This window comes from Eschrichtius robustus, chromosome 5, assembly GCF_028021215.1.
Source record: "Eschrichtius robustus isolate mEscRob2 chromosome 5, mEscRob2.pri, whole genome shotgun sequence".
Lineage (NCBI taxonomy): Eukaryota > Metazoa > Chordata > Mammalia > Artiodactyla > Eschrichtiidae > Eschrichtius > Eschrichtius robustus.
The window spans coordinates 22,593,866-22,617,384 of NC_090828.1; the positions used below are offsets into that span (position 1 = coordinate 22,593,866).

The 23,519-nt window shown below is 36.8% G+C and overlaps 1 protein-coding gene across 1 annotated transcript in view; it reads left to right on the top strand.

Moving 5' to 3' along the window:
* Window positions 1-18,935, top strand: part of ABCA12 (ATP binding cassette subfamily A member 12) — a 181,308-nt gene extending 162,373 nt beyond the window's left edge. The window contains exons 43-53 of the mRNA XM_068543786.1: window positions 192-351; window positions 1,552-1,805; window positions 3,841-4,045; window positions 4,941-5,050; window positions 5,348-5,489; window positions 6,392-6,526; window positions 8,472-8,575; window positions 9,940-10,032; window positions 14,953-15,058; window positions 17,384-17,521; window positions 18,834-18,935. Of these exons, the coding sequence (XP_068399887.1) occupies window positions 192-351; window positions 1,552-1,805; window positions 3,841-4,045; window positions 4,941-5,050; window positions 5,348-5,489; window positions 6,392-6,526; window positions 8,472-8,575; window positions 9,940-10,032; window positions 14,953-15,058; window positions 17,384-17,521; window positions 18,834-18,935 (1,549 nt within the window). The remainder of the gene's footprint in view (window positions 1-191; window positions 352-1,551; window positions 1,806-3,840; window positions 4,046-4,940; window positions 5,051-5,347; window positions 5,490-6,391; window positions 6,527-8,471; window positions 8,576-9,939; window positions 10,033-14,952; window positions 15,059-17,383; window positions 17,522-18,833) is intronic.
* The last annotated feature ends 4,584 nt before the right edge of the window (window positions 18,936-23,519 follow it).

A 23,519-nucleotide genomic window follows, 5' to 3' on the forward strand; every position in this document is an offset into this window, starting at 1 on the left:
TTTAAAAAGCGTGCTTCACTTTTTTTTTTTTTTGGCTGTTGTTAAAAAGAGGGATAAAAGAGAGATCTAACTACAAGCCTTGACAACTGATCTCTAATGTTTATTTTCACTTTGGAACACTATCGAAGTTATATATTTAGTAAAAGAATAATTACGGCGTGATTTTAATTCTTAGTGTTATTAACATAAAGGTATGCCACATTTTCTTGGATGTACTTGCTGGCTGGGCTCTTCCATGAAACAGGAGTGGCTTTCATCACTTATGTCTGCATCAACCTTTTTTTTGGCATCAATTCCATTGTTTCCCTGTCGGTGGTGTACTTCCTTTCCAAGGAAAAGCCTAATGATATGGTAAGGTCCTTTATTAGTCTGCTAAACTTCAGTTATTGTATCAAATGCTTCAACATGTTCCAAGGTGGAGAGATTTTCTGTATTTTGCATTCTCTAAATAGAATAGGGGAATTTCACTTGATTCTATTAAATATAGTAGAGGGGAAACTATGGCATTTTTAAATTCTTTTTAGGTTCCATCTAGGTTAATGTCTATGATTATATTTATGCAGTGTCAAAACTATTGACATTTGATAGGGCTTGAGTAGGTAAATGGAGATACATTCAGTCAGATACCTTATATGGCACTACAAAAATCATGCAACCAATCGGTCAGCTAAACTTTTTACTCATTAACAAATTGTTATGGTATGGTAGGGACAAGGACAATGGCTTAGTTATATGACTATGGGTTAAGATTCATTTGAACATCCATAGAGAAAAAACCTGATTCATTCCCTTTCAGTCATGTATTGGAGTCTACTTCATTGTAAGCATCACTTTCCGTTCAGAGCTAACAGTCATGATTGGTGACAAGGCAAGTCCTACCAGTGCTGGGCAATTGAATGGAAAAGAATAGAAAGAAAATGAAGCGAGGAATAGACAAGCACACTCAGTGCTGGACAACTGAATGGAAAAGAATAGAAAGAAAATGAAGTGAGGAATAGACAAGCACACTCCAGGAGGAAGAAGAAAATTCATGAGGTGCAAGTGGTGGTCCCAAGCATGAATAACGTGAAAATGAGCCATTTGCTCCTCGTTGAGATAGGTTGTCTCTCCTTCCATATCATTTTACCATTTTATTCCCTCTTCTAGTAGGAATTACCTTAGGTTCTGAAACTTTACTGTACTAAATCCCTCCTTTACTCAGACACCTACCCATAGATACTCTATCAGACGCTAGCACCCTGGCTGTCACTACATTCCTAGGACCTAAGGCAGGTCTAGAAGTGATTCTGCCCCCAGGGTTTGGCCTGACACCTTAGACCATCTCAAATATATATATATATATATATAATCCTTTTTGGCTTGTAGTTTAGTAATAAATCTCCACCATTTGCTTATAGTAAATGTTTATATGTAAATTCAGTATGCATGTGAAACAATTGCCAATCTAGATAAGCTTCTCAGGTTTCAATATTTATCTACATCTAGTTTCAATTTTATGTCAATTTGTTGGAAGGCTAACACTGAGCTTTATTTTTATTTCTTTTATTTCAGACTTTAGAACTTATTTCTGAAACCCTCAAGCGCATTTTCCTGATTTTCCCGCAGTTCTGTTTTGGCTATGGTTTGATTGAACTTTCTCAACAACAGTCAGTCCTAGACTTCTTAAAAGCATATGGAGTGGAATATCCAAGTGAAACCTTTGAGATGGATAAACTAGGTGCAATGTTTGTGGCTTTGGTTTCTCAAGGAACCATGTTCTTTTTCTTGCGACTTTTGATCAATGAGTGGCTAATGAATAAACTCAGGTAAATACAATGAAAACAGTGTTTGACATCCATGACAAAACTCAATTCAAAATATTCAGGGAGGGGTCAGTAGTCTAAGCTTCTTAATTAGTAATATGGAAATGTTTTGCTCAAAAAACTTTTAAAAATTGTAACATAATTCACAATCTACTTAATTCAGTAAATAGTTATCAGACTTTACTGTGGCTCTGCAGGTATTGTAAAGTGAGGGAGTAAAATTAAATAAGCACAACTGTTAGCCTCCAAGAGATCAAGATTCAGTGGTAGAGAGAAAATATGTACATAAACAAAAGATGTAGTCTTTGAGTTGTGTTTGGAAGGATAGAAAGTAGAAGTGGGGAAAGAGAATTGAGTATGTAGAATATTAGCAATGGATTTGGGAAAAGAAGATTGAGTAAAGTGAGGACAAAATCATAAATAAAAATACACATACCATTGACCCAACAATTCTACTTCTAGGAATTTTTCCAATAGATATGCTAACACATATGCAGAATTGTGTATGTATAAAGTTACTCATCATAGCAAAAGAATTCCTAATAGCAGAAGAATGAAAACAACCTAAATGTCCTTCATTTGGGAGCTGGTTAAATGAATTATATGTATAATTTATCAATGAAACACTATGCAGCCATTAGAAAGAATGATGCAGTTCACTATGTAATGTTTGGGATTACTTCTAATATTTATTAAGTGAGAAATGCAAGTTCAGAACTATAAGTGAAGTATATTACAATTTGAGTTTTAAAAAAGGAATATATATTACTCATGCATGCATATGCATAGATTATTTCTAATTATGAGCGCCTCTGTTAAAAAACTGTATATGGTTGAAGGAGACTTAACTTTTCACTAAATATCCTTCAGTACCATTTTAATTTTAATACATGAAGTGCATGTATCACCTATTGAAAAATAAGATTTAAGTTAATAATAATGAAAGGAAAGACAAGAGCAAAGATAGAAAAATCTTGAGGCATATTTGAGAAATGAGTAATACAATTTGACTAGAGCATAGACTAGATGTAATGAAAGAGTAGGAGCTAAAGCATGGGGTTGGAAAATTATGGAGTCTACTGATTGGTTAAAAAGCGATAGCTTGGACTTTATTCAAGAAACAAATAGTAGCACATTAAAGGTTTTTGAAAAGACACCAACAGGATCAAATGGTGCTTTAGGAGCTGTGATTTTTGTGGAGACAGTGCATACTGTAAGGGAAGAGTCAGAGACGCTGGACCAGTTTGAGGTTCTTGGATAAATCTGTGTGAAAAAAAAAAAATGAAAGCCTGTGATGGTAATAGAAAAAGACAGAAAATGATAGATGACTGGCTGTTATAATGCATTTCCAGTGCTAGGAGTCTGACTGCATGAGTGGATTTTGGAATGGGGATGTTTTCAAAGAAAACATCACAATTGGAATCTTGGGGGGTATCATTAAAAGAAACGGGACATTGGGAGGAAGACCTGAATTGATTTGTTGGTTTGGTTTGCTTTGGTATTCATTAGGCAAGGTACTGAAGTGGGTTTGAGATTTCGTGAGTTTTCAGGACTGATAACCTTAATATATTGGCTAGATCCTAGGTAAGACATTCACAGTAAAAAGACTGTAGAATAACATTCATATCGTGATGACAAAAGAAGAAATAGAGAGGATTTAAAAAAGGTGATCATTGATCATGGGCTTGTAAAGTGTTGAGTCTTACTAATGACTTTAGTCTCTCTGTTAGGCAGTAACTTTCAAACCCAAACTGATTTCCTTAGTTACTGAAATTAAAATTCTGACTTTTAATAGTGGATCTGTAAGCATTTAAGTCATGGAAAGCAAAAGCTGCTTCCCAAATATTATAACAAATATTGTAAAGAGCATCCATACTAATTTTTAAGTTATTTGAGTACCATAATGCATAAAAAATTTAAAAGAAACCTAGTATGTGATAGCCCACGTTTAATGAAGTGAGAACTTATTAAAATATGTCAAAACTGAGTGGTACCATTTCAAAGTCATTGATGCAGAATCATTGGGCCCATTTTTTAGACTCTTCTTCAAAAAATTTCATTCTTCACCTGTCATTGAGACAATAGTTGAAGATGAAGATGTGTGGGCTGAGAGGTTTAGAGTTGAGAATGGTGTGAATGAATATGACCTGGTCCAACTCCATCGTCTTACAAAGACCTACCACCTTATCCACAAAAAGATTATAGCTGTAAACAACATCAGCATTGGGATACCTGCTGGGGAGGTAAGGAACAGTGTTTTGTTTCTAGCTATCCTTTGTATTGACATGGTAAATGGCAAAAATCTTTATCTTTCCTTGATTTTTTTCTAGAAATATGAAAGTCAACCTCTGAATATTTTGATGGATTCTATGTATGTAACTTACATGTGTCTATGTGTTACTTACCCCGTAAGTCTTCGTTTTGGCAGGGAGGACTCACCACACACCCAGTCCTGAGCCCCCTCCCAAGTTACTATCCTCCCTGAGTGGACTTCCAGTCAAGAAGTCTATGCAGGGTGCTCTTTTCAACTCTTAGTTTCCAGGGCTCTGCAAAAGACAGCATAAAGAAATCAGTTGTCGGAAGTGAGGTACTAGAACTGCATTCATATTCATATTCTTGCTGTTTTCATAGAAGCAATAGTAAGGCAGCTTTGAAAGGAGGAGAAGAATGTGGACATTTCCCTTTTTGCCGAGCCTGGCTGCAAACTAAATGCATCAGGTTTACTCTACCACATAAAGAGATTATTGCTTCAGTAGCTTACTCAGTAAAGTTGTGATTTTGTGTGAATAATTTGAAATCTATAAATATAATTACTTTGTCAGGTTAGCATATCTGACTTGGGTATTCTATCATGTCACACAGAGGTGTGCTATAATATAGTATGTAAAACAAGTCCTATGTATATGTAAAACGTTCAGATGATTAAAGGAAAAAAGATACTTAAGTACCTAATTGTTTTAAAAGAGAAAGTTTTATCCAGTGCCAACAAAGCACTGCAATATCCATGAGTAATTCGAGTGATTTATTTTTCTTGGTAATTTATTTCACCCAAGGAGAAGAAGAAAAGAGATATAATAGTACCATGTCTTTGGTTTGAATTAAAGTTTACATCTTTTTTTTTTTTCTCCCTCAAACCAGTGCTTTGGCCTTCTTGGGGTGAATGGAGCAGGAAAGACCACCATCTTCAAGATGCTGACTGGAGACATAATTCCTACAAGCGGAAACATTCTGATCAGAAATAAGATTGGGTATGAAAACAAATGCTTCAAATTACTGAACACAACATAATTAAATGAGAAAAATAATTAAAATGAACTCTTTATGTTATTTTGTGCTTTTATTATTAAATCCTTAGAGGAAAAAAAGCTACTCGAGTGGAAATTTTTAAACCTTTAAGTATGACTGTGATGGTGGGATTGTTTTTACCTCTTTTTACCAGACTCACCCATCACCATGACCCAAATAGAGCTACCTTCCCAACATCTGAGGACTAAGAGGGAAACATCTTCTCAAAGTCATTTGTGTTTTTGATTCTTTCAATTCAGGTCTCTGACTCACGTTGACTCTCACAGCTCATTAATTGGCTACTGTCCTCAGGAAGATGCTTTGGATGACCTGGTAACCGTGGAAGAACATTTGTATTTCTATGCTAGGATACATGGTATTCCAGAAAAAGACATTAAAGAAGTGAGTATAAGTGTGAAAAACTAGTTCATTTGAAAACCGTTATTATTTCTGCTTCCCACACACCCACCCTCGAGACCAAGTTGACATCTGGAAAATTATGACATTTTTCTCCTGACAGTGATAATTAGCTTGATTGTGTATATCATAAATGAACCTATGAACTCGACTTTAGAAACATCTTGGCCCATGTTTGTTCAGTTGTCTTTTAAAAACTATCAAATAAAGAATGACATTTGCCTTAGGCTCTGGGTTGAGCCATGTTTGGTGATGCCTGTATATCCTTTAGTGTTCAGGTAAGTACTGAAACATGGAATTACCTACAAAATGCCCAAGTAAAATAGAATAGCCTCCAATTTGATTTTTTATATTTCTTTTTTTTTTTTTTTTTTTGGCTGCATTGAGTCTTCTTTGCTGCGTGCAGGCTTTCTCTAGTTACGTTGAGCAGGGGCTATTCTTCGTTGCGGTGCACAGGCTTCTCATTGCGGTGGCTTCTCTTGTTGTGGAGCATGGGCTCTAGGCACACAGGCTTCGGTAGTTGCAGCACCTGGGATCAGTAGTTGTGGTGCGCGGGCCCTAGAGCGCAGGCTCAGTAGTTGTGGCGCACAGGCTTAGTTGCTCTGCGGCATGTGGGATCTTCCCAGACCAGGGCTCGAACCCATTTCCCCTGCATTGGCAGGAAGATTCTTAACCACTGCGCCACCAGGGAAGTCCCTGAACTATTAATTTTTAAGTGGACCTTTGAAAATAAACTAAAATTTATGTTGAATTTAAATGTTTTAATTTTTTCAGGAATGTATTTCTTCATTATAAAACTTTCTTTTCACAAGTAGCTTTTTTCCCGTTTAATGCTTTAAGGGTTTTGGCAAGGGAGAATCAACTTAAGTCCTCTTTTCCACCCACAGACTGTTCATAAACTCCTTAGGAGGCTTTACCTGATGCCCTACAAGGACAAAACTACCTCAATGTGTAGTTATGGCACAAAAAGAAAATTATCCACTGCACTGGCCTTGATAGGGAAACCTTCCATACTGTTGCTGGTAAGAGAATCATTGTGAAAAAGGCTACTACCTAATTAGAACCACGTATCCAATAGTATGTGTAACAGTTCATTATCATTATTGCAATAAACATTTACTGAGGTCTCACTATATGCTACTTATTTTGTAGAACACTTTACATATATTGTCTCACTAAGGGAATTTATATCAGATAATTTGTTGCCACAAAAATATGCCCTCGGAAATGTTTTTGTCTGAAGCTATGGCTCAGTCGGTTTCAGAGGAAATATGGGAATCGGAAGTAGCTGAAACAAAGTCAGGATATTCAAATGAGTCAGTAAAATTATGACAGAATTTGATTCCCAGTTATTGAAGAAATCAGTTCTATTAGTAACTGATCAGGTGAACTAACACATTTTCCAACTTCTACCAAAAAGGAAATACACATTTGAGGACAACATGCTGTGCTAAAATGTTATTTCCTTGTTGCTTAAAAATACGAGTTACCTAGCTTGAGATGCAATCTTGACAATATGCCGTTCTACTTTATCTGAATTTTTTGGAGGCAAGAAATACATGTCACGTTTATATTTTGATTAAGAGCTGAAAAATTAAATTGATCACCTGGAAATATAAATTACACTAGGAGTGACATAGCATTCTGCTCCCCAGGCCAAACACTGTGAAAAGTGTTTATTTCAGAGAAATAAGCTTGCCCTTATTTTGGAAGATCCCCTCCATTCAAGGACTTCCAAACTCCAGAAGAGGCTTAACTGTATGCAATAAAATCACCGGTTATAAATCATCACATTATTCCAGAGATTAAGTATTATGGAGGATCAAATCATTTAAACTGCTCAGTTAGAGTAATGCACAACCCATCTCTCTATAATACCGGAAGCTTATAATGCATTATATCCCTGCCAGTCGATGCTCATAATGGAATTCTATTGTATAAGTGTCCCTTAAATTGAAGAAAACAATCTTTAGGCACCCCTGTGAGATAATAGATGTAAAGTACTTTACAATGTTAAAAGCTGTATGCAAATATTATGTATTAATGAGCTGAACTGAAATCAGGCTATGAGAGAAAGATACCGTATTTTCTTTTATATATATTTACTGTGATGCCATTGTCTTCAAAAATAGGAACAGTGACAATGTAACCTTTACTGTTTCCCCAAATTAACACTCATTTCTTTCTTTAAATTTAAATTTAACCCCTTGCTATAAAAATAAACCTCTGATGATCCTATGTATATACTTTCCATTTCAGACATATGTTTTTAATTTTTACCTAATCTTGACCTATAATTTGGTTTTTTAATCATCTGTCAGGATTTATTGTTGCTTGTTTAGGTTTTTCATTGCTGCATTTCTAATTTTATGTCTGAATAATTTTTCTAAACATCGTTTACTTTAAAATGTAATTTATTATATCTTTCTATTTGGCAATTCCTGCAAATCTTACTTTTATTTCCCCAAGGAGTATTAAATTTCAATTAATAACATAAAACTGAAAATACACCTCAATCATATTAACAAAAACAAATCAAATTGAATTCTCTGTGCTTCACATAACATATTATCTCTCACTCACAGCCACAATTCTGCCATCAGGAGCAAGGTAGCAGTCTTGCTGATGTAGCTTCAAATATATATGTGACAATATGGTATTAAATGTAAAAATTCTTGCTTTGTCAGTAATTGAAGCAGAATTTTTTCCAAAGAAATATGAGAGACAAGTGTAAAGTAAGAGTACAACTTCACTGAGACACTTTTTAACACAGATTGACAATTTTAAATGATTAATTTTGAGCTTTTTGACAGCAGCAGAAAGAAGCCTATTAAGTATAAAACAAGTTAGCCACGTGACCTGGAAAAGTGATTTCTGTTCTAGGCAAGTGAGATGCAATGATTCATGTAAAGAACCTCATCAAAATTTAATTAATTTGATAAATTCTTCTTGTAACTTTCTATTAAGGATGAGCCAAGCTCTGGGATGGATCCTAAATCAAAACGGCACCTCTGGAAGATCATTTCAGAAGAAGTACAGAATAAATGTTCTGTCATCCTCACTTCTCACAGGTAAACTGAGAGTCAGATGACACGATGTTAGGATGAGAGACGGGAAAGGTAATCCCGTGTAATATATACTGATAGTGAATTCCGCAATTGGATTAAAGTATTTTATGTTCACAGTCAAAGGAGCAAGTCCGGAAGGATTCATGGTGAGACTCCAGCTCCTGTGGTGGGACAGGGCCTAAGCAATCATTTAAAAAACAAATTTCCGATAACTTACAGCCCTCTTAATTCAACTATGCCTCCCTATTGCCTATCACATAAAATTCAGCATTTTTCGGCTTAGTATGCAAGGCCTTTTACTATCTGGCCCCGTCTAAACTTCTAGTCTTTTTTGCCTATGACACCCTCTCCTATCTGTCAATCTGAATGACTCGTGGTTCCGTTTACACTCACTGCCCTTTCCTATCACGTGCGCTTTCTTTGGCTGTGCCTTCTACTGGAGTTGATCTTTTCACAAAATCTCTCCAAATTCTAATCTTACTAGTCCTTTAAGAACTAGTTCACAAGACTTCTCCATGAAGTAGACCCTTCCAATCAATTAGGTAAAAAAGCTACTGAAGTATTTTCTCTGTGCCTTTCTTATAAGGTCGGCCTTATGTTAAGTTCATCCTTTCGTTATAACGATCATATAGTAGAAAAAAGAACTAGGTATGCTTAGAATCAAGAGACTTGTTTACATCCTATATACTAGCCTTGCCCTAGCACAGTATATGTTCTGAAGCCAATCATTTAATTTCCATTAACTTTTTTTTTAACTTTTTATTTTATATTGGAGTATAGCCGATTAACAACATTGTGATAGATTCAGGTGCACAGCAAAGGGACTCAACCATACATATACATGTATCCATTCTCCCCCAAACTCCCCTAATTTCCATTAACTTTTGTATTAAGTGGACAGGGTGATACCTAAGATCTCCTCCAGTTATCATCGTCCATGAAATTAGAATTATATAATCAAGTACAGGTTAACTAGTTATAAACACAAAAGCATAAAAGCCAACTGAATACGGAGTATAAGGCGTAATGAAAACAGCTTAGTATTATTCTGGAAACATTTCTTACGAAATGTAGGTCTTGAGTCAAAGTTTGAAAGAACTTAAAAGAAATACTGTGTTTGATAGAGTGGGCAATCCAGGTGAGAGAGATGGCCTCAAGTTTGAGAAGAAACAGTAATAAACCCTATGTGAAGACATTTAATTTATATGTTAAAAGATTTTTTTGTTCTTCAAGGGAAAGGACGTTTTAAGGAACTCAAATACTCAAACAGTGTTTCTAAGGTGCCATAATGAAAAAAGTTAAGCTTATGCTCATGAACTTAAACCAATTTTCTGTGCCCGGAATGCTGACATGATTCTGTCTTCCAGCATGGAGGAATGTGAAGCTCTCTGTACCAGGTTGGCCATTATGGTGAATGGAAGGTTCCAATGTATTGGATCATTGCAGCATATTAAGAGCAGGTGAGGAACAAATGTATTGTTTAACACATGGTGTAGGGTAATCAATCTACCAGTACTATGCTCACCTTCAGGGATTATCTCAGCAGCCCATCCTACAATGAGTAGTAAAACTGGAATGGAGAAACTAATCACTGATTCACCTTAAAGTTAAATTATAGTACTGAGGATTGAATTTTTTTTAATTAATAACCCCAAAACCTGGAAGGCCTAAAAGCTAATAATAATAATATCATTATTATTATTATTATTATTCCCCAACCAAAATACTCTCGGAAAGCAGTTTCAAGAGTTATTGGGACTTCCCTGGTGGCGCAGTGGTTGAGAATCTGCCTGCCAGTGCAGGGGACACGGGTTCGAGCCCTGGTCTGGGAGGATCCCACATGCCGCGGAGCAACTGGGCCCGTGAGCCACAATTACTGAGCCTGCGTATCTGGAGCCTGTGCTCCGCAACAAGAGGCCGCGATAGTGAGAGGCCCGCTCACCACGATGAAGAGTAGCCCCCACTTGCCGCAACTAGAGAAAGCCCTCGCACGGAAACGAAGACCCAACACAGCCATAAATAAATAAATAAATAAAATTAAAAAAAAAAAAAGAGTTATCTCGGTGACAAATGACAATGAAAACACGACGATCCAAAACCTATGGGATGCAGCAAAAGCAGTTCTAAGAGGGAAGTTTATAGCTATACAAGCCTACCTCAAGAAACAAGAAAAATCTCAAGTAAACGATCTAACCTGACACCTAAAGGAACTAGAGAAAGAAGAACAAACAAAACCCAAAGTTAGCAGAAGGAAAGAAATCATAAAGATCAGAGCAGAAATAAATGAAATAGAAACAAAGAAAACAACAGGAAAGATCAATAAAACTAAAAGCTGGTTCTTTGACAAGATAAACAAAATTGATAAACCATTAGCCAGACTCATCAAGAAAAAGAGGGAGAGGACTCAAATCAATAAAGTTAGAATGAAAAGGGAGAAGTTACAACAGACACCGCAGAAATACAGAGCATCCTAAGAGACTACTACAAGCAACTCTATGCCAATAAAATGGACAACCTGGAAGAAATGGACAAATTCTTTGAAAGGTATAATCTTCCAAGACTGAACCAGGAAGAAATAGAAAATATGAACAGACCAATCACAAGTAATGAAATTGAAACTGTGATTAAAAATCTTCCAACAAACAAAAGTCCAGGACCAGATGGCTTCACAGGTGAATTCTATCAAACATTTAGAGAAGAGCTAACACCCATCCTTCTCAAACTCTTGCATAAAATTGCAGAGGAAGGAACATTCCCAAACTCATTCCATGAGGCCACCATCACCCTGATACCAAAACCAGACAAAGATACTACAAAAAAAGAAAATTACAGACCAGTATCACTGATGAATATAGATGCAAAAATCCTCAACAAAATACTAGCAAACAGAATCCAACAACACGTTAAAAGGACCATACACCATGATCAAGTGGGATTTATCCCAGGGATGAAAGAATTCTTCAATATACACAAAACAAACAATGTGATACACCATATTAACAAATTGAAGAATAAAAACCATATGATCATCTCAATAGATGCAGAAAAAGCTTTTGGCAAAATTCAACACCCATTTATGATAAAAACTCTCCAGAAAGTGGGCATAGAGGGAACCTACCTCAACATAATAAAGACCATATATGATAAACCCACAGCAAACATCATTCTCAATGGTGAAAAACTGAAAGCGTTTCCTCTAAGATCAGGAACAAGACAAGGATGTCCCCTGTCACCACTGTTATTCAACGTAATTTTGGAAGTCCTAGCCACAGCAATCAGAGAAGAAAAAGAAAGAAAAGGAATACAAATTGGAAAAGAAGAAGTAAAACTGTCACTGTTTGCAGGTGACATGACACTATACATAGAGAATCCTAAAAGTGCCACCAGAAAACTACTAGAGCTAATCAATGAATTTGGTAAAGTTGGAGGATACAAAATTAGTGCACAGAAATCTCTTGCATTCCTGTACACTAATGATGAAAAATCTGAAAGAGAAATTAAGGAAACACTCTCATTTACCATTGCAACAAAAAGAATAAAATACCTATGAATAAACCTACCTAGGGAGACAAAAAACCTGCATGCAGAAAACTATAAGACACTGATGAAAGAAATTAAAGATGATACCAACAGATGGAGAGATATACCATGTCCTTGGATTGGAAGAATCAATATTGTGAAAATGACTGTACTACCCAAAGCAATCTACAGATTCAATGCAATCCCTATCAAATTACCAATGGCATTTTTTACGGAACTAGAGCAAAAAATCTTAAAATTTGTATGAAGACACAAAAGACCCAGAATAGCCAAAGCAGTCTTGAGGAAAAAAAACAGAGCTGGAGGAATCAGACTCCCTGACTTCAGACTATACTACAAAGCTACAGTAATCAAGACAATACGGCACCGGCACAAAAACAGAAACATAGATCAATGGAACCAGATAGAAAGCCCAGAGATAAACCCACGCACCTATGGTCAACTAATCTATGACAAAGGAGGCAAGGATATACAATAGAGAAAAGACAGTCTCTTCAATAAGTGGTGCTGGGAAAACTGGACAGCTACATGTAAAAGAATGAAATTAGAACACTCCCTAACACCATACACAAAAATAAACTCAAAATGGATTCGAGACCTAAATGTAAGACCGAACACTATAAAAGTCTTAGAGGAGAACATAGGAAGAACACTCTTTGACATAAATCACAGCAAGATCTTTTTTGATCCACCTCCTAGAGTAATGGTAATAAAAACAAAAATAAACAAATGGGACCTAATGAAACTTCAAAGCTTTTGCACAGCAAAGGAAACCATGAACAAGACAAAAAGACAACCCTCAGAATGGGAGAAAATATTTGCAAACGAATCAACTGACAAAGGATTAATCTCCAAAATATATAAACAGCTCATTCAGCTCAATATTAAAGAAAGAAACAACCCAATCTAAAAATGGGCAGAAGACCTAAATAGACATTTCTCCAAAGAAGACATACAGATGGCCAAGAAGCACATGAAAAGCTGCTCAACATCACTAATTATTAGAGAAATGCAAATCAAAACTACAATGAAGTATCACCTCACACCAGTTAGAATGGGCGTCATCAGAAAAATCTACAAACAACAAATGCTGGAGAGGGTGCGGAGAAAAAGGAAGCCTCTTGCCCTGTTGGTGGGAATGTAAATTGATACAGCCACTATGGAGAACAGTATGGAGGTTCCTTAAAAAACTAAAAATAGAATTACCATATGATCCAGCAATCCCACTACTTGGCATATACCCAGAGAAAACCACAATTCAAAAAGACACATGCACCCCAGTGTTCATTGCAGCACTATTTACAATAGCCAGGTCATGGAAGCAACCTAAATGCCCATTGACAGACGAATGGATAAAGAAGAAGTGGTACGTATATACAATGGAATATTACTCAGCCATAAAAAGGAACGAAATTGAGTCATTTGTTTAGATGTGGATGGATCTAGAGACTGTCATACAGAGTGAAGTAAGTCAGAGAAAAACAAATATTGTATATTAACGCATGTATGTGCAACCTAGAAAAATGGTACAGATGAACCAGTTTGCAGGGCAGAAGCTGAGACACAGATGTAGAGAACACGCATATGGACATCAAGGGGGGAAAGCCACGTGGGCGTGGGGGTGGTGGTGTGATGAATTGGGCGATTGGGATTGATATGTATACACTGATGTGTGTAAAATTGGTGACTAATAAGAACCTGCTTTATACAAAAATAAATAAAATTCAAAAATTCAGAAAAATAAAATAAATGACAGGACTTCCCTGGTGGCGCAGTGGTTAAGAATCTGCCTGCCAGTGCAGGGGACACGGGTTCGAGCCCTCATCCGGGAAGATCCCACATGCCGCAGAGCAGCTAAGCCCGTGCGCCACAACTACTGAGCCTGTGCTCTAGAGCCCGTGAGCCACAAATACTGAAGCCCGCGCTCCTAGAGCCCAAGCTCCACAACAAGAGAAGCCACCGCAATGAGAAACCCGAACAAAAAAAAAAAAAAAATAAAAAGAGTTATCTCGGTAACAAATTAGATCTTAACAAGTACATGAAGGCATCAATTTTTATCTAACACGTTCATTTGCCATTTGCACAGGCTTTCAGCAAGCTATTTAACATTTTTACTACATTCAAAACCTTTTCATCAAAAATACATTGGGGAGATGTGCATAAATATCATACTATCAAATTAAAATTAAATTAATATTTTTATGTTTGTCAGAGTGCATATGAATTTATACATATCCATGTTAATCTTCCAACATCATGACATTACTTTATACCTTTGTCTGTACAATAGCTTGGCTTTCTTATAAGACAATATTAACCAAGATAAGAAAAAAGGATGAAAAAGGCCTTATATGTTGTTCCCAGAGAGTGTGTTGTGACTTGTTTACAAACTCTATTTTTGGTGCAAACTGTTAGCTAGTATATTGATTTATTATTTATTTTTAAAAACCCAGTGATTTTAATCTTTACAATTGACATCGAGTCTCCAATAACTTGCCTCTAAAGATTCTCTGCTTTAAATTAGAAAGTATGTAGCTCCAGGAATTTACATCAATTACCAATTCATGGATGCCAAAGAAAGCCAAGATTTTGTATTTTCTTTCTAATGCAACTTTTGTCCAAAGGATCTGACTTTGTATAGTGGTAGAAATAAATAAAAAGTCATGGCATTACACTATTTCCAGTTTGCAAGATGCCCTGAACTTTTATGGCAAAATGATAGTCTTTATATAGGAAAAGGGGCTATCATGGTCAGCTTGGGTCCTGTTTCATTATCTAGAATTCCAGAGGAGCTATTTCAGCAAAACATAACTCATACTGTATTTTGCACTTCTTTCTAGGTTTGGACGAGGATTTACCGTCAAGGTTCACGTGAAGAATGCTAGAGTGAGCATGGAGCCCCTCACAAGGTTCATGCAACTTCACTTTCCAAAAACATACTTAAAAGTAAGAGATTGACTGGTTTTGATAGTCATAATCTAATATCGTAGTGGATGTTTGTCATTTTCAAGCTGACCATAGCTTTATTATTCATCTTAATATATTTGTTAGTTCAAGATGCTTAAGATACTCTGAAGCACACTTAGTATTAACAGATAAAATCTTCAAATTAGTTATATATTTTTGTAGCTACTTAAGAGTAACATAGTCCTTTTACATACCTTTATTTCTTCCTCACGAAGGCTTTATGACCATATCGTATTAGTTTTCAGGTTGTATACTTAACTAGATTATTAGTTACATATGTTAGGGAATTGAGGAATGACAGATACATATGACCAAGTGCATTTCTTCTAAGAAAAAAAAAATTACAAAGTTCCAGAATGTCACAGCTAGAAGACATTATCTCCTTTGCTTTCCTCACTTGAAAGATAAGCCCACAAGGTTTTGAGCAGAATTGCTTGGAAATCAAGTTCTTAAATCCCACACTACCTGAAACATTGCTCAATTAATTTCATCTTACATATACATATCAACAGGATGGACACACACAGATATATACATATAAATCTCACATAGTACATATTTAAATGCACTTGACAGAAAAGTTATCATTGTAACATCTTTGATGTGCAGGTAATTGATATAAGATGATTATAGCAAGTGATTGTTTTTAAACGGAAGTCAGTTGTAGAATGATGAAAAGAAATTGGAAGACTTGGGCTGAGGTCCAGCTCTGCCTGTGTGATTTCCAGCAAGACATTTAAAGTCTCTGAGCCTCGTATTCCTATTTTACAAATACTGTTGACATCTACTTCACAAGACTGGTGTGAGAACTAAATGATAAAATGTCCACAAAGATGCTTCATAAACTGTCAGGCACCATATTAACGTGAAGTGATTTTGGAGAGCAAAATAGAGTTCATTTTTAAAAACAATTCTTTTATCTCTACAAAATACCTTTGCCTCAACCTCTGATTCTTATCAAAGTCCATTTTCTATCATCTAAATTAAAATGAAATTTAAAAATTAAAGGACACTTTTTTTTTTTTTTTTTTTTTTGCACAAACCACGTTGGTCATAGTACTTCTTCTTTCAGTGAACTTCTGGGTTGAAATCTGTGTTTATTCACTGAGTGATGAGATTACATTTGCCCTGGTCTGTTCCCCAGGGGGCTAGTGCTATACAAGACAAGTGCAGTGATGATAAAAGTTTGATTACTTCCTAAGCAGACCATTCTCTACAAGTATGTGATGGTTTCTAGATCTCTAAAAGGGAAATAACCAAACAACAATTTGGGAGTAAAAATAAATATCAATAAGATAGCCTGATTGCAGTGACAGGTGTGATGTAAACACAAATCAATGAGAGGGGCTAGACAGGGAGCAAAGGAGTGAGAAGAGGGGTTTCCAGTAACGCAGGTCTGGAATACCAGGCTGCAATATACAATCTTGATCTGATCAATATACGTTACAGGGATTGTTTATGGAGTAAAAAAAACCATCCTGACCAAACTAGTGTTTAGGAAAGATTATCCTGGCTACTTTGTGCCAGAACATATGAGTGTATACGGTTTCTAAGCTTCTGAAGAGGCTGTTGCAATAACTCAGATGTGGAGTGGTGAGCATCAAGTTAATAAAATTGATGGTGCAAATAGAGAGGAAAGGTTACATTTGAGAGTTATTTTAGAGGAAAAATAAATAAGCTATGATAATTGATGAAATATGCAGAAAAGCAAGATGTTAAAGATACTCTAAGGAAATAAGAATAGGTTACTAAATTGATGGTGATACTACAGACTAAATAAACTGAAAAGAACTTTAGAGTGAGTTAAGAAAGAATGTAGCATTATTTGAATGAGGTTTCTCATAGACAGTGCTTTTGAAATCTGGCAACTTTAGCCGATATAAATTGAACAGCTAATCCTTAGCCTTTTAGAACAATTCTAACATTAAAAAAAAAAAAAAATGAAATTTCTAAAAGTTATCTCTGAAAACACTTACGTGAGCTAAGCGTAATCTGACATTGGCAATACCATTCCACAATATTTTTTCCTAGGCAAAACTATAATGTCTTTATAAGTGCACATGAATGTAAAATATTTTGGAATTTTCATTAGCTTTTTAATTTGTTTTCTCTTGGATATTCATAAAACTTTTTATCTCGTCTTCGAAAGCTGTTGGTCTCAAAACATACCCATTATTTACACTGTGACATCGTTTTCAGAGGAATGAATTTCAGTACGTTTCTTAGCTCTTGGTCAAGTTATGTCTAGTCAAGTCAATATTACCTGACATTGAGAAATACATTTTTTCCCTCTGGTTCCCACAGGATCAGCACCTCAGCATGCTAGAGTATCATGTGCCGGTCACCGCAGGAGGAGTAGCAAACATTTTTGATCTGCTGGAAACCAACAAGACTGCTTTAAATATCACAAATTTCTTAGTGAGTCAGACTACTCTGGAAGAGGTAAGCTGGATACCATGATCCGTGTGCACAGTGTCACATTAATTATTACACATTCTGATTATTTCTTTTTAATGACATTGAATTTGTTTTTAATTGAAGCAGTATCTAAACTTGCACCTGAAAAACTTAGCTTAATTTATTTCTAAGTGCATTTTGGGATGTTAGGAAAAAATGTGAAAAGAGTTAACTATTTTTAATGGAGAAGAGAAGATTTTTTTCCTTCTAGACGACATCTATACCCATCAGTTATCTGTATATGTAAAGCAACAATTATTTTCATCTATAAAACAAATAGCTGTTAACACTTTCCTTACTTTCCCCTTGGTAGGTTTCTTAAATAACATTTCTATTGATTGGCTTCCTAGATTAGGGGAGGATGGGGTTATCTAGTGAGAATTTGGTGCCAAAGCTTTAGATCTGCTAGATTCAGGCAACCAAAGTGGTAAATGCAGGATTCTTTTGTTTCATTCACACCATCTGTCTTAATTACATTTATATTCAATAACTCGAGGCATCATGGAACATCCGTCATCACCTTTGCACTGTTTTAGTTTTATACAGTTCAACCAACCTGATATATAGAACATTTGATTGGACCTATCACTGGAATGGGTCTGAAAGTGAGGCTACAGAGGCCTCTGAATCATGCTGCATCTCATGGACAATTTTTTATGGGGAGTTAAGGCAATTATGGCTTTGCCAACACAGAAGATTTATCCTTTGACTTGTAACCAATTACCAGTATCATGTCTGGCACAAAGTAGACTCTCAATATTTTCTGGATGAATCTATGACTAATAGAATTTTAAACAAAGTCATAAAGGTCTGCCTGTTAAATAATAAGCTTACTGAACATAATGTTGTTGTGAGCTCTGTATACAAATTTTATTTTAGTGCATTAACTGTTGAAACTAGTGAAACTCTTGAAACTAGTGAAATTTCTCTCAACATCATCATACAAACATTTGGTAAGGGCTTGGGTTGGGCTCCTTGTTAAAAGATACTTGAAAGATACTGATATAGATCAAATAGATACAAATATGTGGCTATAGATATTTAATTATAGCTTTAGATTTATATTATAATTATAAATGTATTTATAGGTTGCAGATACAGATATTATTTTCAAACCCCAGATAAATTTCAATACCTAAAGGAAGGACTCCTAGTGAGAGTTTGTTTATGTGTTTGGGCGTGCCCCTATGAAATCTAGTTTTCTTCTTATTTGCTCTCCCATTGTGCATACACACACACCTTATTTCTTCCTTTGTTTTACCAAGTACTAACGGCTTTATTTCCCTTGAAAAATCAGGTTTTCATCAACTTTGCCAAAGACCAAAAGTGCTATGAAACTGCCGATACCAGTAGCCAAGGTTCCACCGTAAGCACTGACTCACAAGATGACCAGCTGTAGTCTTAGTACCTCCAGCAAACTCAGTCTCAACAATGGCTGCATTTTGAGGAAGAGCCACAGAAGATACAAATTCCTCAAAATATCTTAATTTTAAAGTCTTATACTGTATTGGAAAGTTACAATTGTGCAAGACTAGCCAGTAACTATAAATGGAAAGTTTTCTTTCTAAGGTCAGTGAATGTTTTTACTACTGAAATGAATTTCTGTCTACACAACACTGTGAGCATGCTAGTGTGTAAGCTGCTGACTCTTATGCAAAGGTGAAACCACTGAAGATGAATGCCTTAATTTATTACTTTCAATAAAAAGACAGCTTAAGAGCATGGCTATTGGCAGTTGAAAAGAAAGAGTGGAGAAGAAAAGTAAGGTAGTTTGGGGTAGGTAGAATTGGGAGAGCAAACAATTTATTTTCAGAAAATAACAGAATGAACACCATCATGAATACATGAATCTATTGTGATCTGTAAAGTGCCAAGGGCCAGATTAACATTGGCAGTAAGGAGTGGGCACAATGTCTAGTGTGTGTATGTCATTTTCAGTACCTGTAAATACATGGGGACATACTGACCACCCCCCCCCCCCCCCAGAAATGCCTTTCTACAAGAATGCTATAGAAGGGCAGTTTACCCTGGTGGTAAATAGAGCTTAAATCTATTCCTGCAATGCCTTGCCAATAGTAAGGCACGGAGCAGAGCAAGAAGCTACTTGCTTTTCGGCGGAAATACGTGTGTCAGCTGGGCAGATACAAATCCTGAAAGATGATAGAGAATTCATGTGCTGCTGGCAGACAACATTTTTTAAAGCTATTACAGAAAGGTTCATATTCTGGGTCTCTCTGAAGGAAACATTCCTATGGAGGGAAAATGAATATGAAGATAATTTTCAGCTAATTACCCGGCTGACCCAGAATCATATATATGGCTATAGAATAGACTTCGTAATAATGCCAAATTATATGGCCCTTGGGGAAGGTGCTTTACATAACGTGTGTGTGTGTGTGTGTGTGTGTGTGTGTGTCTATGTAAGTTTGCTTTGGCACAACTGTTTCTGTTTTGAAAATCAATAAAATCAACATTTAGTAAAAACAGTTCATGAAGTCATTTCATTTGTTAGGGAAGAGCCAGGAATTTAAAAATTGGAGTCACATGGATGACAAGCTCCCATGGGACCTGGCCCCTGCTTACTTCTGCACCTTCATCGCTTTCTTTCTCCTCTTCCTCTTTAGGGTGTAGCCATGCTGGCCTCTTTTTGGTTTTGCCAGTGCACCAAACTCCTTCCTCCCTCCACACCTCTGCGTGTATTTTCATATGTCTCCCTGCGTGACTTGCCCTTCCCCCACAGTTTGTGCCTAGCTAAGCCTTCAGAAATGTCGTTCTTTCTCAGAGAAGCTTTCCTTCCCTAATTCTTCAGTTTAAATCTAATCCCCCAGTCCTAAAACTGCACTCTATTGTACTTCCTAATTTTCTGTGAGAGCTTGCATCCTAATTTGTAATATATCTAGATTAATGATATATATCTTAACAGATGGCAACAAAATTTAAGGTAGAAAATATCCTGTTGAATATAATACATAGATAAGCTTTCTGGAGTAGACAGTGTAATTCTGAGAGGATGAGTGTCTTCAGGAGTCCAAACAAGCAAAAAAATAGTCAGGCTCCATGAGAGAATAAAGGGATTTGTTTATTGTTCATTGTGTTTGTTATTGTGGTGGTTGGTTGCTTGCTTCTGAGCAGTTGTAGGAAGAGAAACACAGGGGGAGGAGAGAAAGGAAATGGAGAAAGGAGGAACCAGTGAGATGGTAGAAGGCTGAGTATTGAAGAGAAACTGAGTATTGAGAAACTAAGTGGTTGAATGGACTTTTTTTTTTTTTTTTTTAATACATTTATTTATTTATTTATTTTTGGCTGCTCTGGGTCTTCATTGCTGTGTGCGGGCTTTCTCTAGTTGTGGCGAGCAGGGGCTACTCCGTTGCAGTGTGCGGGCTTCTCATTGTGGTGGCTTCTCTTGTTGCAGAGCACAGGCTCTAGGCGCGTGGGCTTCAGTAGCTGCAGCATGCGAGCTCAGTAGTTGCAGCATGCGGGCCCTAGAGCGCGTGGGCTTCAGTAGTTGTGGCTTGCGGGCTCTAGAGTGCAGGCTCAGTAGTTGTGGCGCACGGGCTTAGTTGCTCCGTGGCATGTGGGATCTCCCCAGACCAGGGATCGAACGCACGTCCCCTGCATTGGCAGGCCGTGAATGGACTTTCAAAACCATGAATATCCAAATGTTTTCACATTCGTTTGCTGTGCAGCCATGCTGTGGACTGTCCTCCTACCCCTAAATCTTGGTTAAAGTCAGTCATACTTAACAAATGCTTTATGTGAATGAGTGTCCAGTGGAAGTTGAGGAAGGGATGAGTTGTCTTCTTTGAAAGAGGCACAGAACAATGCCTCCTTCACCACCGAGCAGGAGAAGCCTGGCGGGAGGGGAGACCATGAGTCGGAGGGGTCCGGATATGTGCTGAGCAGAGCTTCTGACCCCGCAGGATGTGGATCTGGGAGGTTCCAGCCAATCTCATCTACCTCTCAGTAGGCAGGGAAATCCTAGCTGGCCTCTGGATGACAGAGATGGCACTTTTGAGTGTTTATTTAGTATTTCTCTCCCTCACTAGACATGAAGCTCTATGAAGACAGGAGACCTACTTTGATCTTCCTAGTTTTCCCATCAGTACCCACACACACGATAAATATTTGTGGTACTCAATAAAGATTTGTTGGTTAAATAGATGAATAAATAAATGAATGAGAAACAAAAGAGAAGCAGGCATGGTTGGTATGGAAACCAAGCATCTTTATTCTGTTTAAATCTATGAAATGCAGTGAAGTTTCCCATGAGGTAGTTTATTCATGGAGAAGAAAAAGGAAAGATGACGCTTTATTCCATAATACAGCTATTACAGTGAATCCACTGGAATAGGAGGATTTTGGTACCTTCTTTGGGAATGGAATTCTAATGCTTTGCTTCTGTACCTTCCTGCACATTTATTTCTTCTTTGTCTTTTTGTCTGTGAGGATGTACTGTATAAGAGTTTCATGGCGCATTTTTGCATATAAGTAAGGAACGTACATAAAAGACTATTTGAACCCCCATCCCTTGGGGCTTCTCTGCAGTAGAGAAAATGTTTTGAGAATTCCCAGTTCTTGGAGGACTGCCTCCACTCTGGATAACCCATACAGATTCTGCTTTTTCATATGAGTTACCTAAATTACCTCTGAGGATTGTGGCAATCTTCACCTCACCTATAAAACCTGATTTTCATAATATTAAAACATTTGGAAAAATGATATATGTACAACTACCTTCTCCAAATATGCTCCCTGCCCGAATGATTTCATTCTTCTCCTCAGAGATGATAATTCCCTAGACAACAGCAAATGCCCTCCTGGGTGAGGGTGAGGGTGACGCAGCAGGCTTGCATCCTCTTACCTCGACGGGAGCCTGGGAGCCTGCTTGCTTCATTAAAGTACGCTTATCAACATAAGTCTTTAAGTATAATAACCGCAAGCTAAAAGGGAATGATATTATTTCCTTTGGCATCATTTGTGACACTTAATCTTATCCCTCCCTTACTTATCAACCCAGACTGGTTTTCCGTAATCTGTAGAACGAAATGCAAACTCCTTAACTGACCCTCAAAGTATCAATATTTCATAAGGCACCCCACCACGTCCACCTCTCTTCCTCATGTAGTCTACGCCCAACTTCAATGAATTGCTTGCTATTTCCTATTATGACAGATCTTTTCGCAGTCTTGTGCCACTTTGCTCACAATACTCTTTTCTCTTGAAAGACCTTTTCCCTGTTCCCACTTAGCTTTTATCTAGAAACTCCTCTTCTTCTTCACCTTTTCTTTAAGGAAATCTTCCCAGAAGGCCTCAGGGAGAGTTCACTGTTCTATCCTCATTACAAAAGCATTCTGTGCGGGCCTCTGCAGCAGTGTTTCCCTGCTGCATTATAATCATCTCTGTACCGTCTTTCTCTTCCCATTACACTCGAAGTTGATCAAGAGTAGTGACCTATTCTTCCTTCATCATTGTACCTGCCATACCCAGCAGAGTACCAACTATTCTTGCTCTATCTTTCAGGCACCAAAAAGTCTGTTTCAATTTAGAAATATTTTCATAATTTTGCTCTGAATTTTTTGCAATTGTGTTTGTTTTAGCTTTAGAAGACTAGCTATTATAATTTAATGTTAACTGCTAGGGAAAAATGTTCAGATGACCAAACATTTTACATTTAAATGTTGTTTCTGCATAAAGCACAGATGCTAAGCAGTTAGGGTGGGCAGATGACCCAGGATGGCCAGAGTACCTAATTCCTTGTGACCACTTTGATTACTTTAGAGATTGACACATGACTCCAGTAAAATTAGGCAATCATCCTTGAATTAATCTTTTAAAAATTTTTGAATTTTATTTTATTAATTTTTTTATACAGCAGGTCCTTATTAGTCATCAATTTTATACACATCAGTGTATACATGTCAATCTCAATCTCCCAATTCATCACACCACCACCCCCACCCCCTGCAGCTTTCCCCCCTTGGTG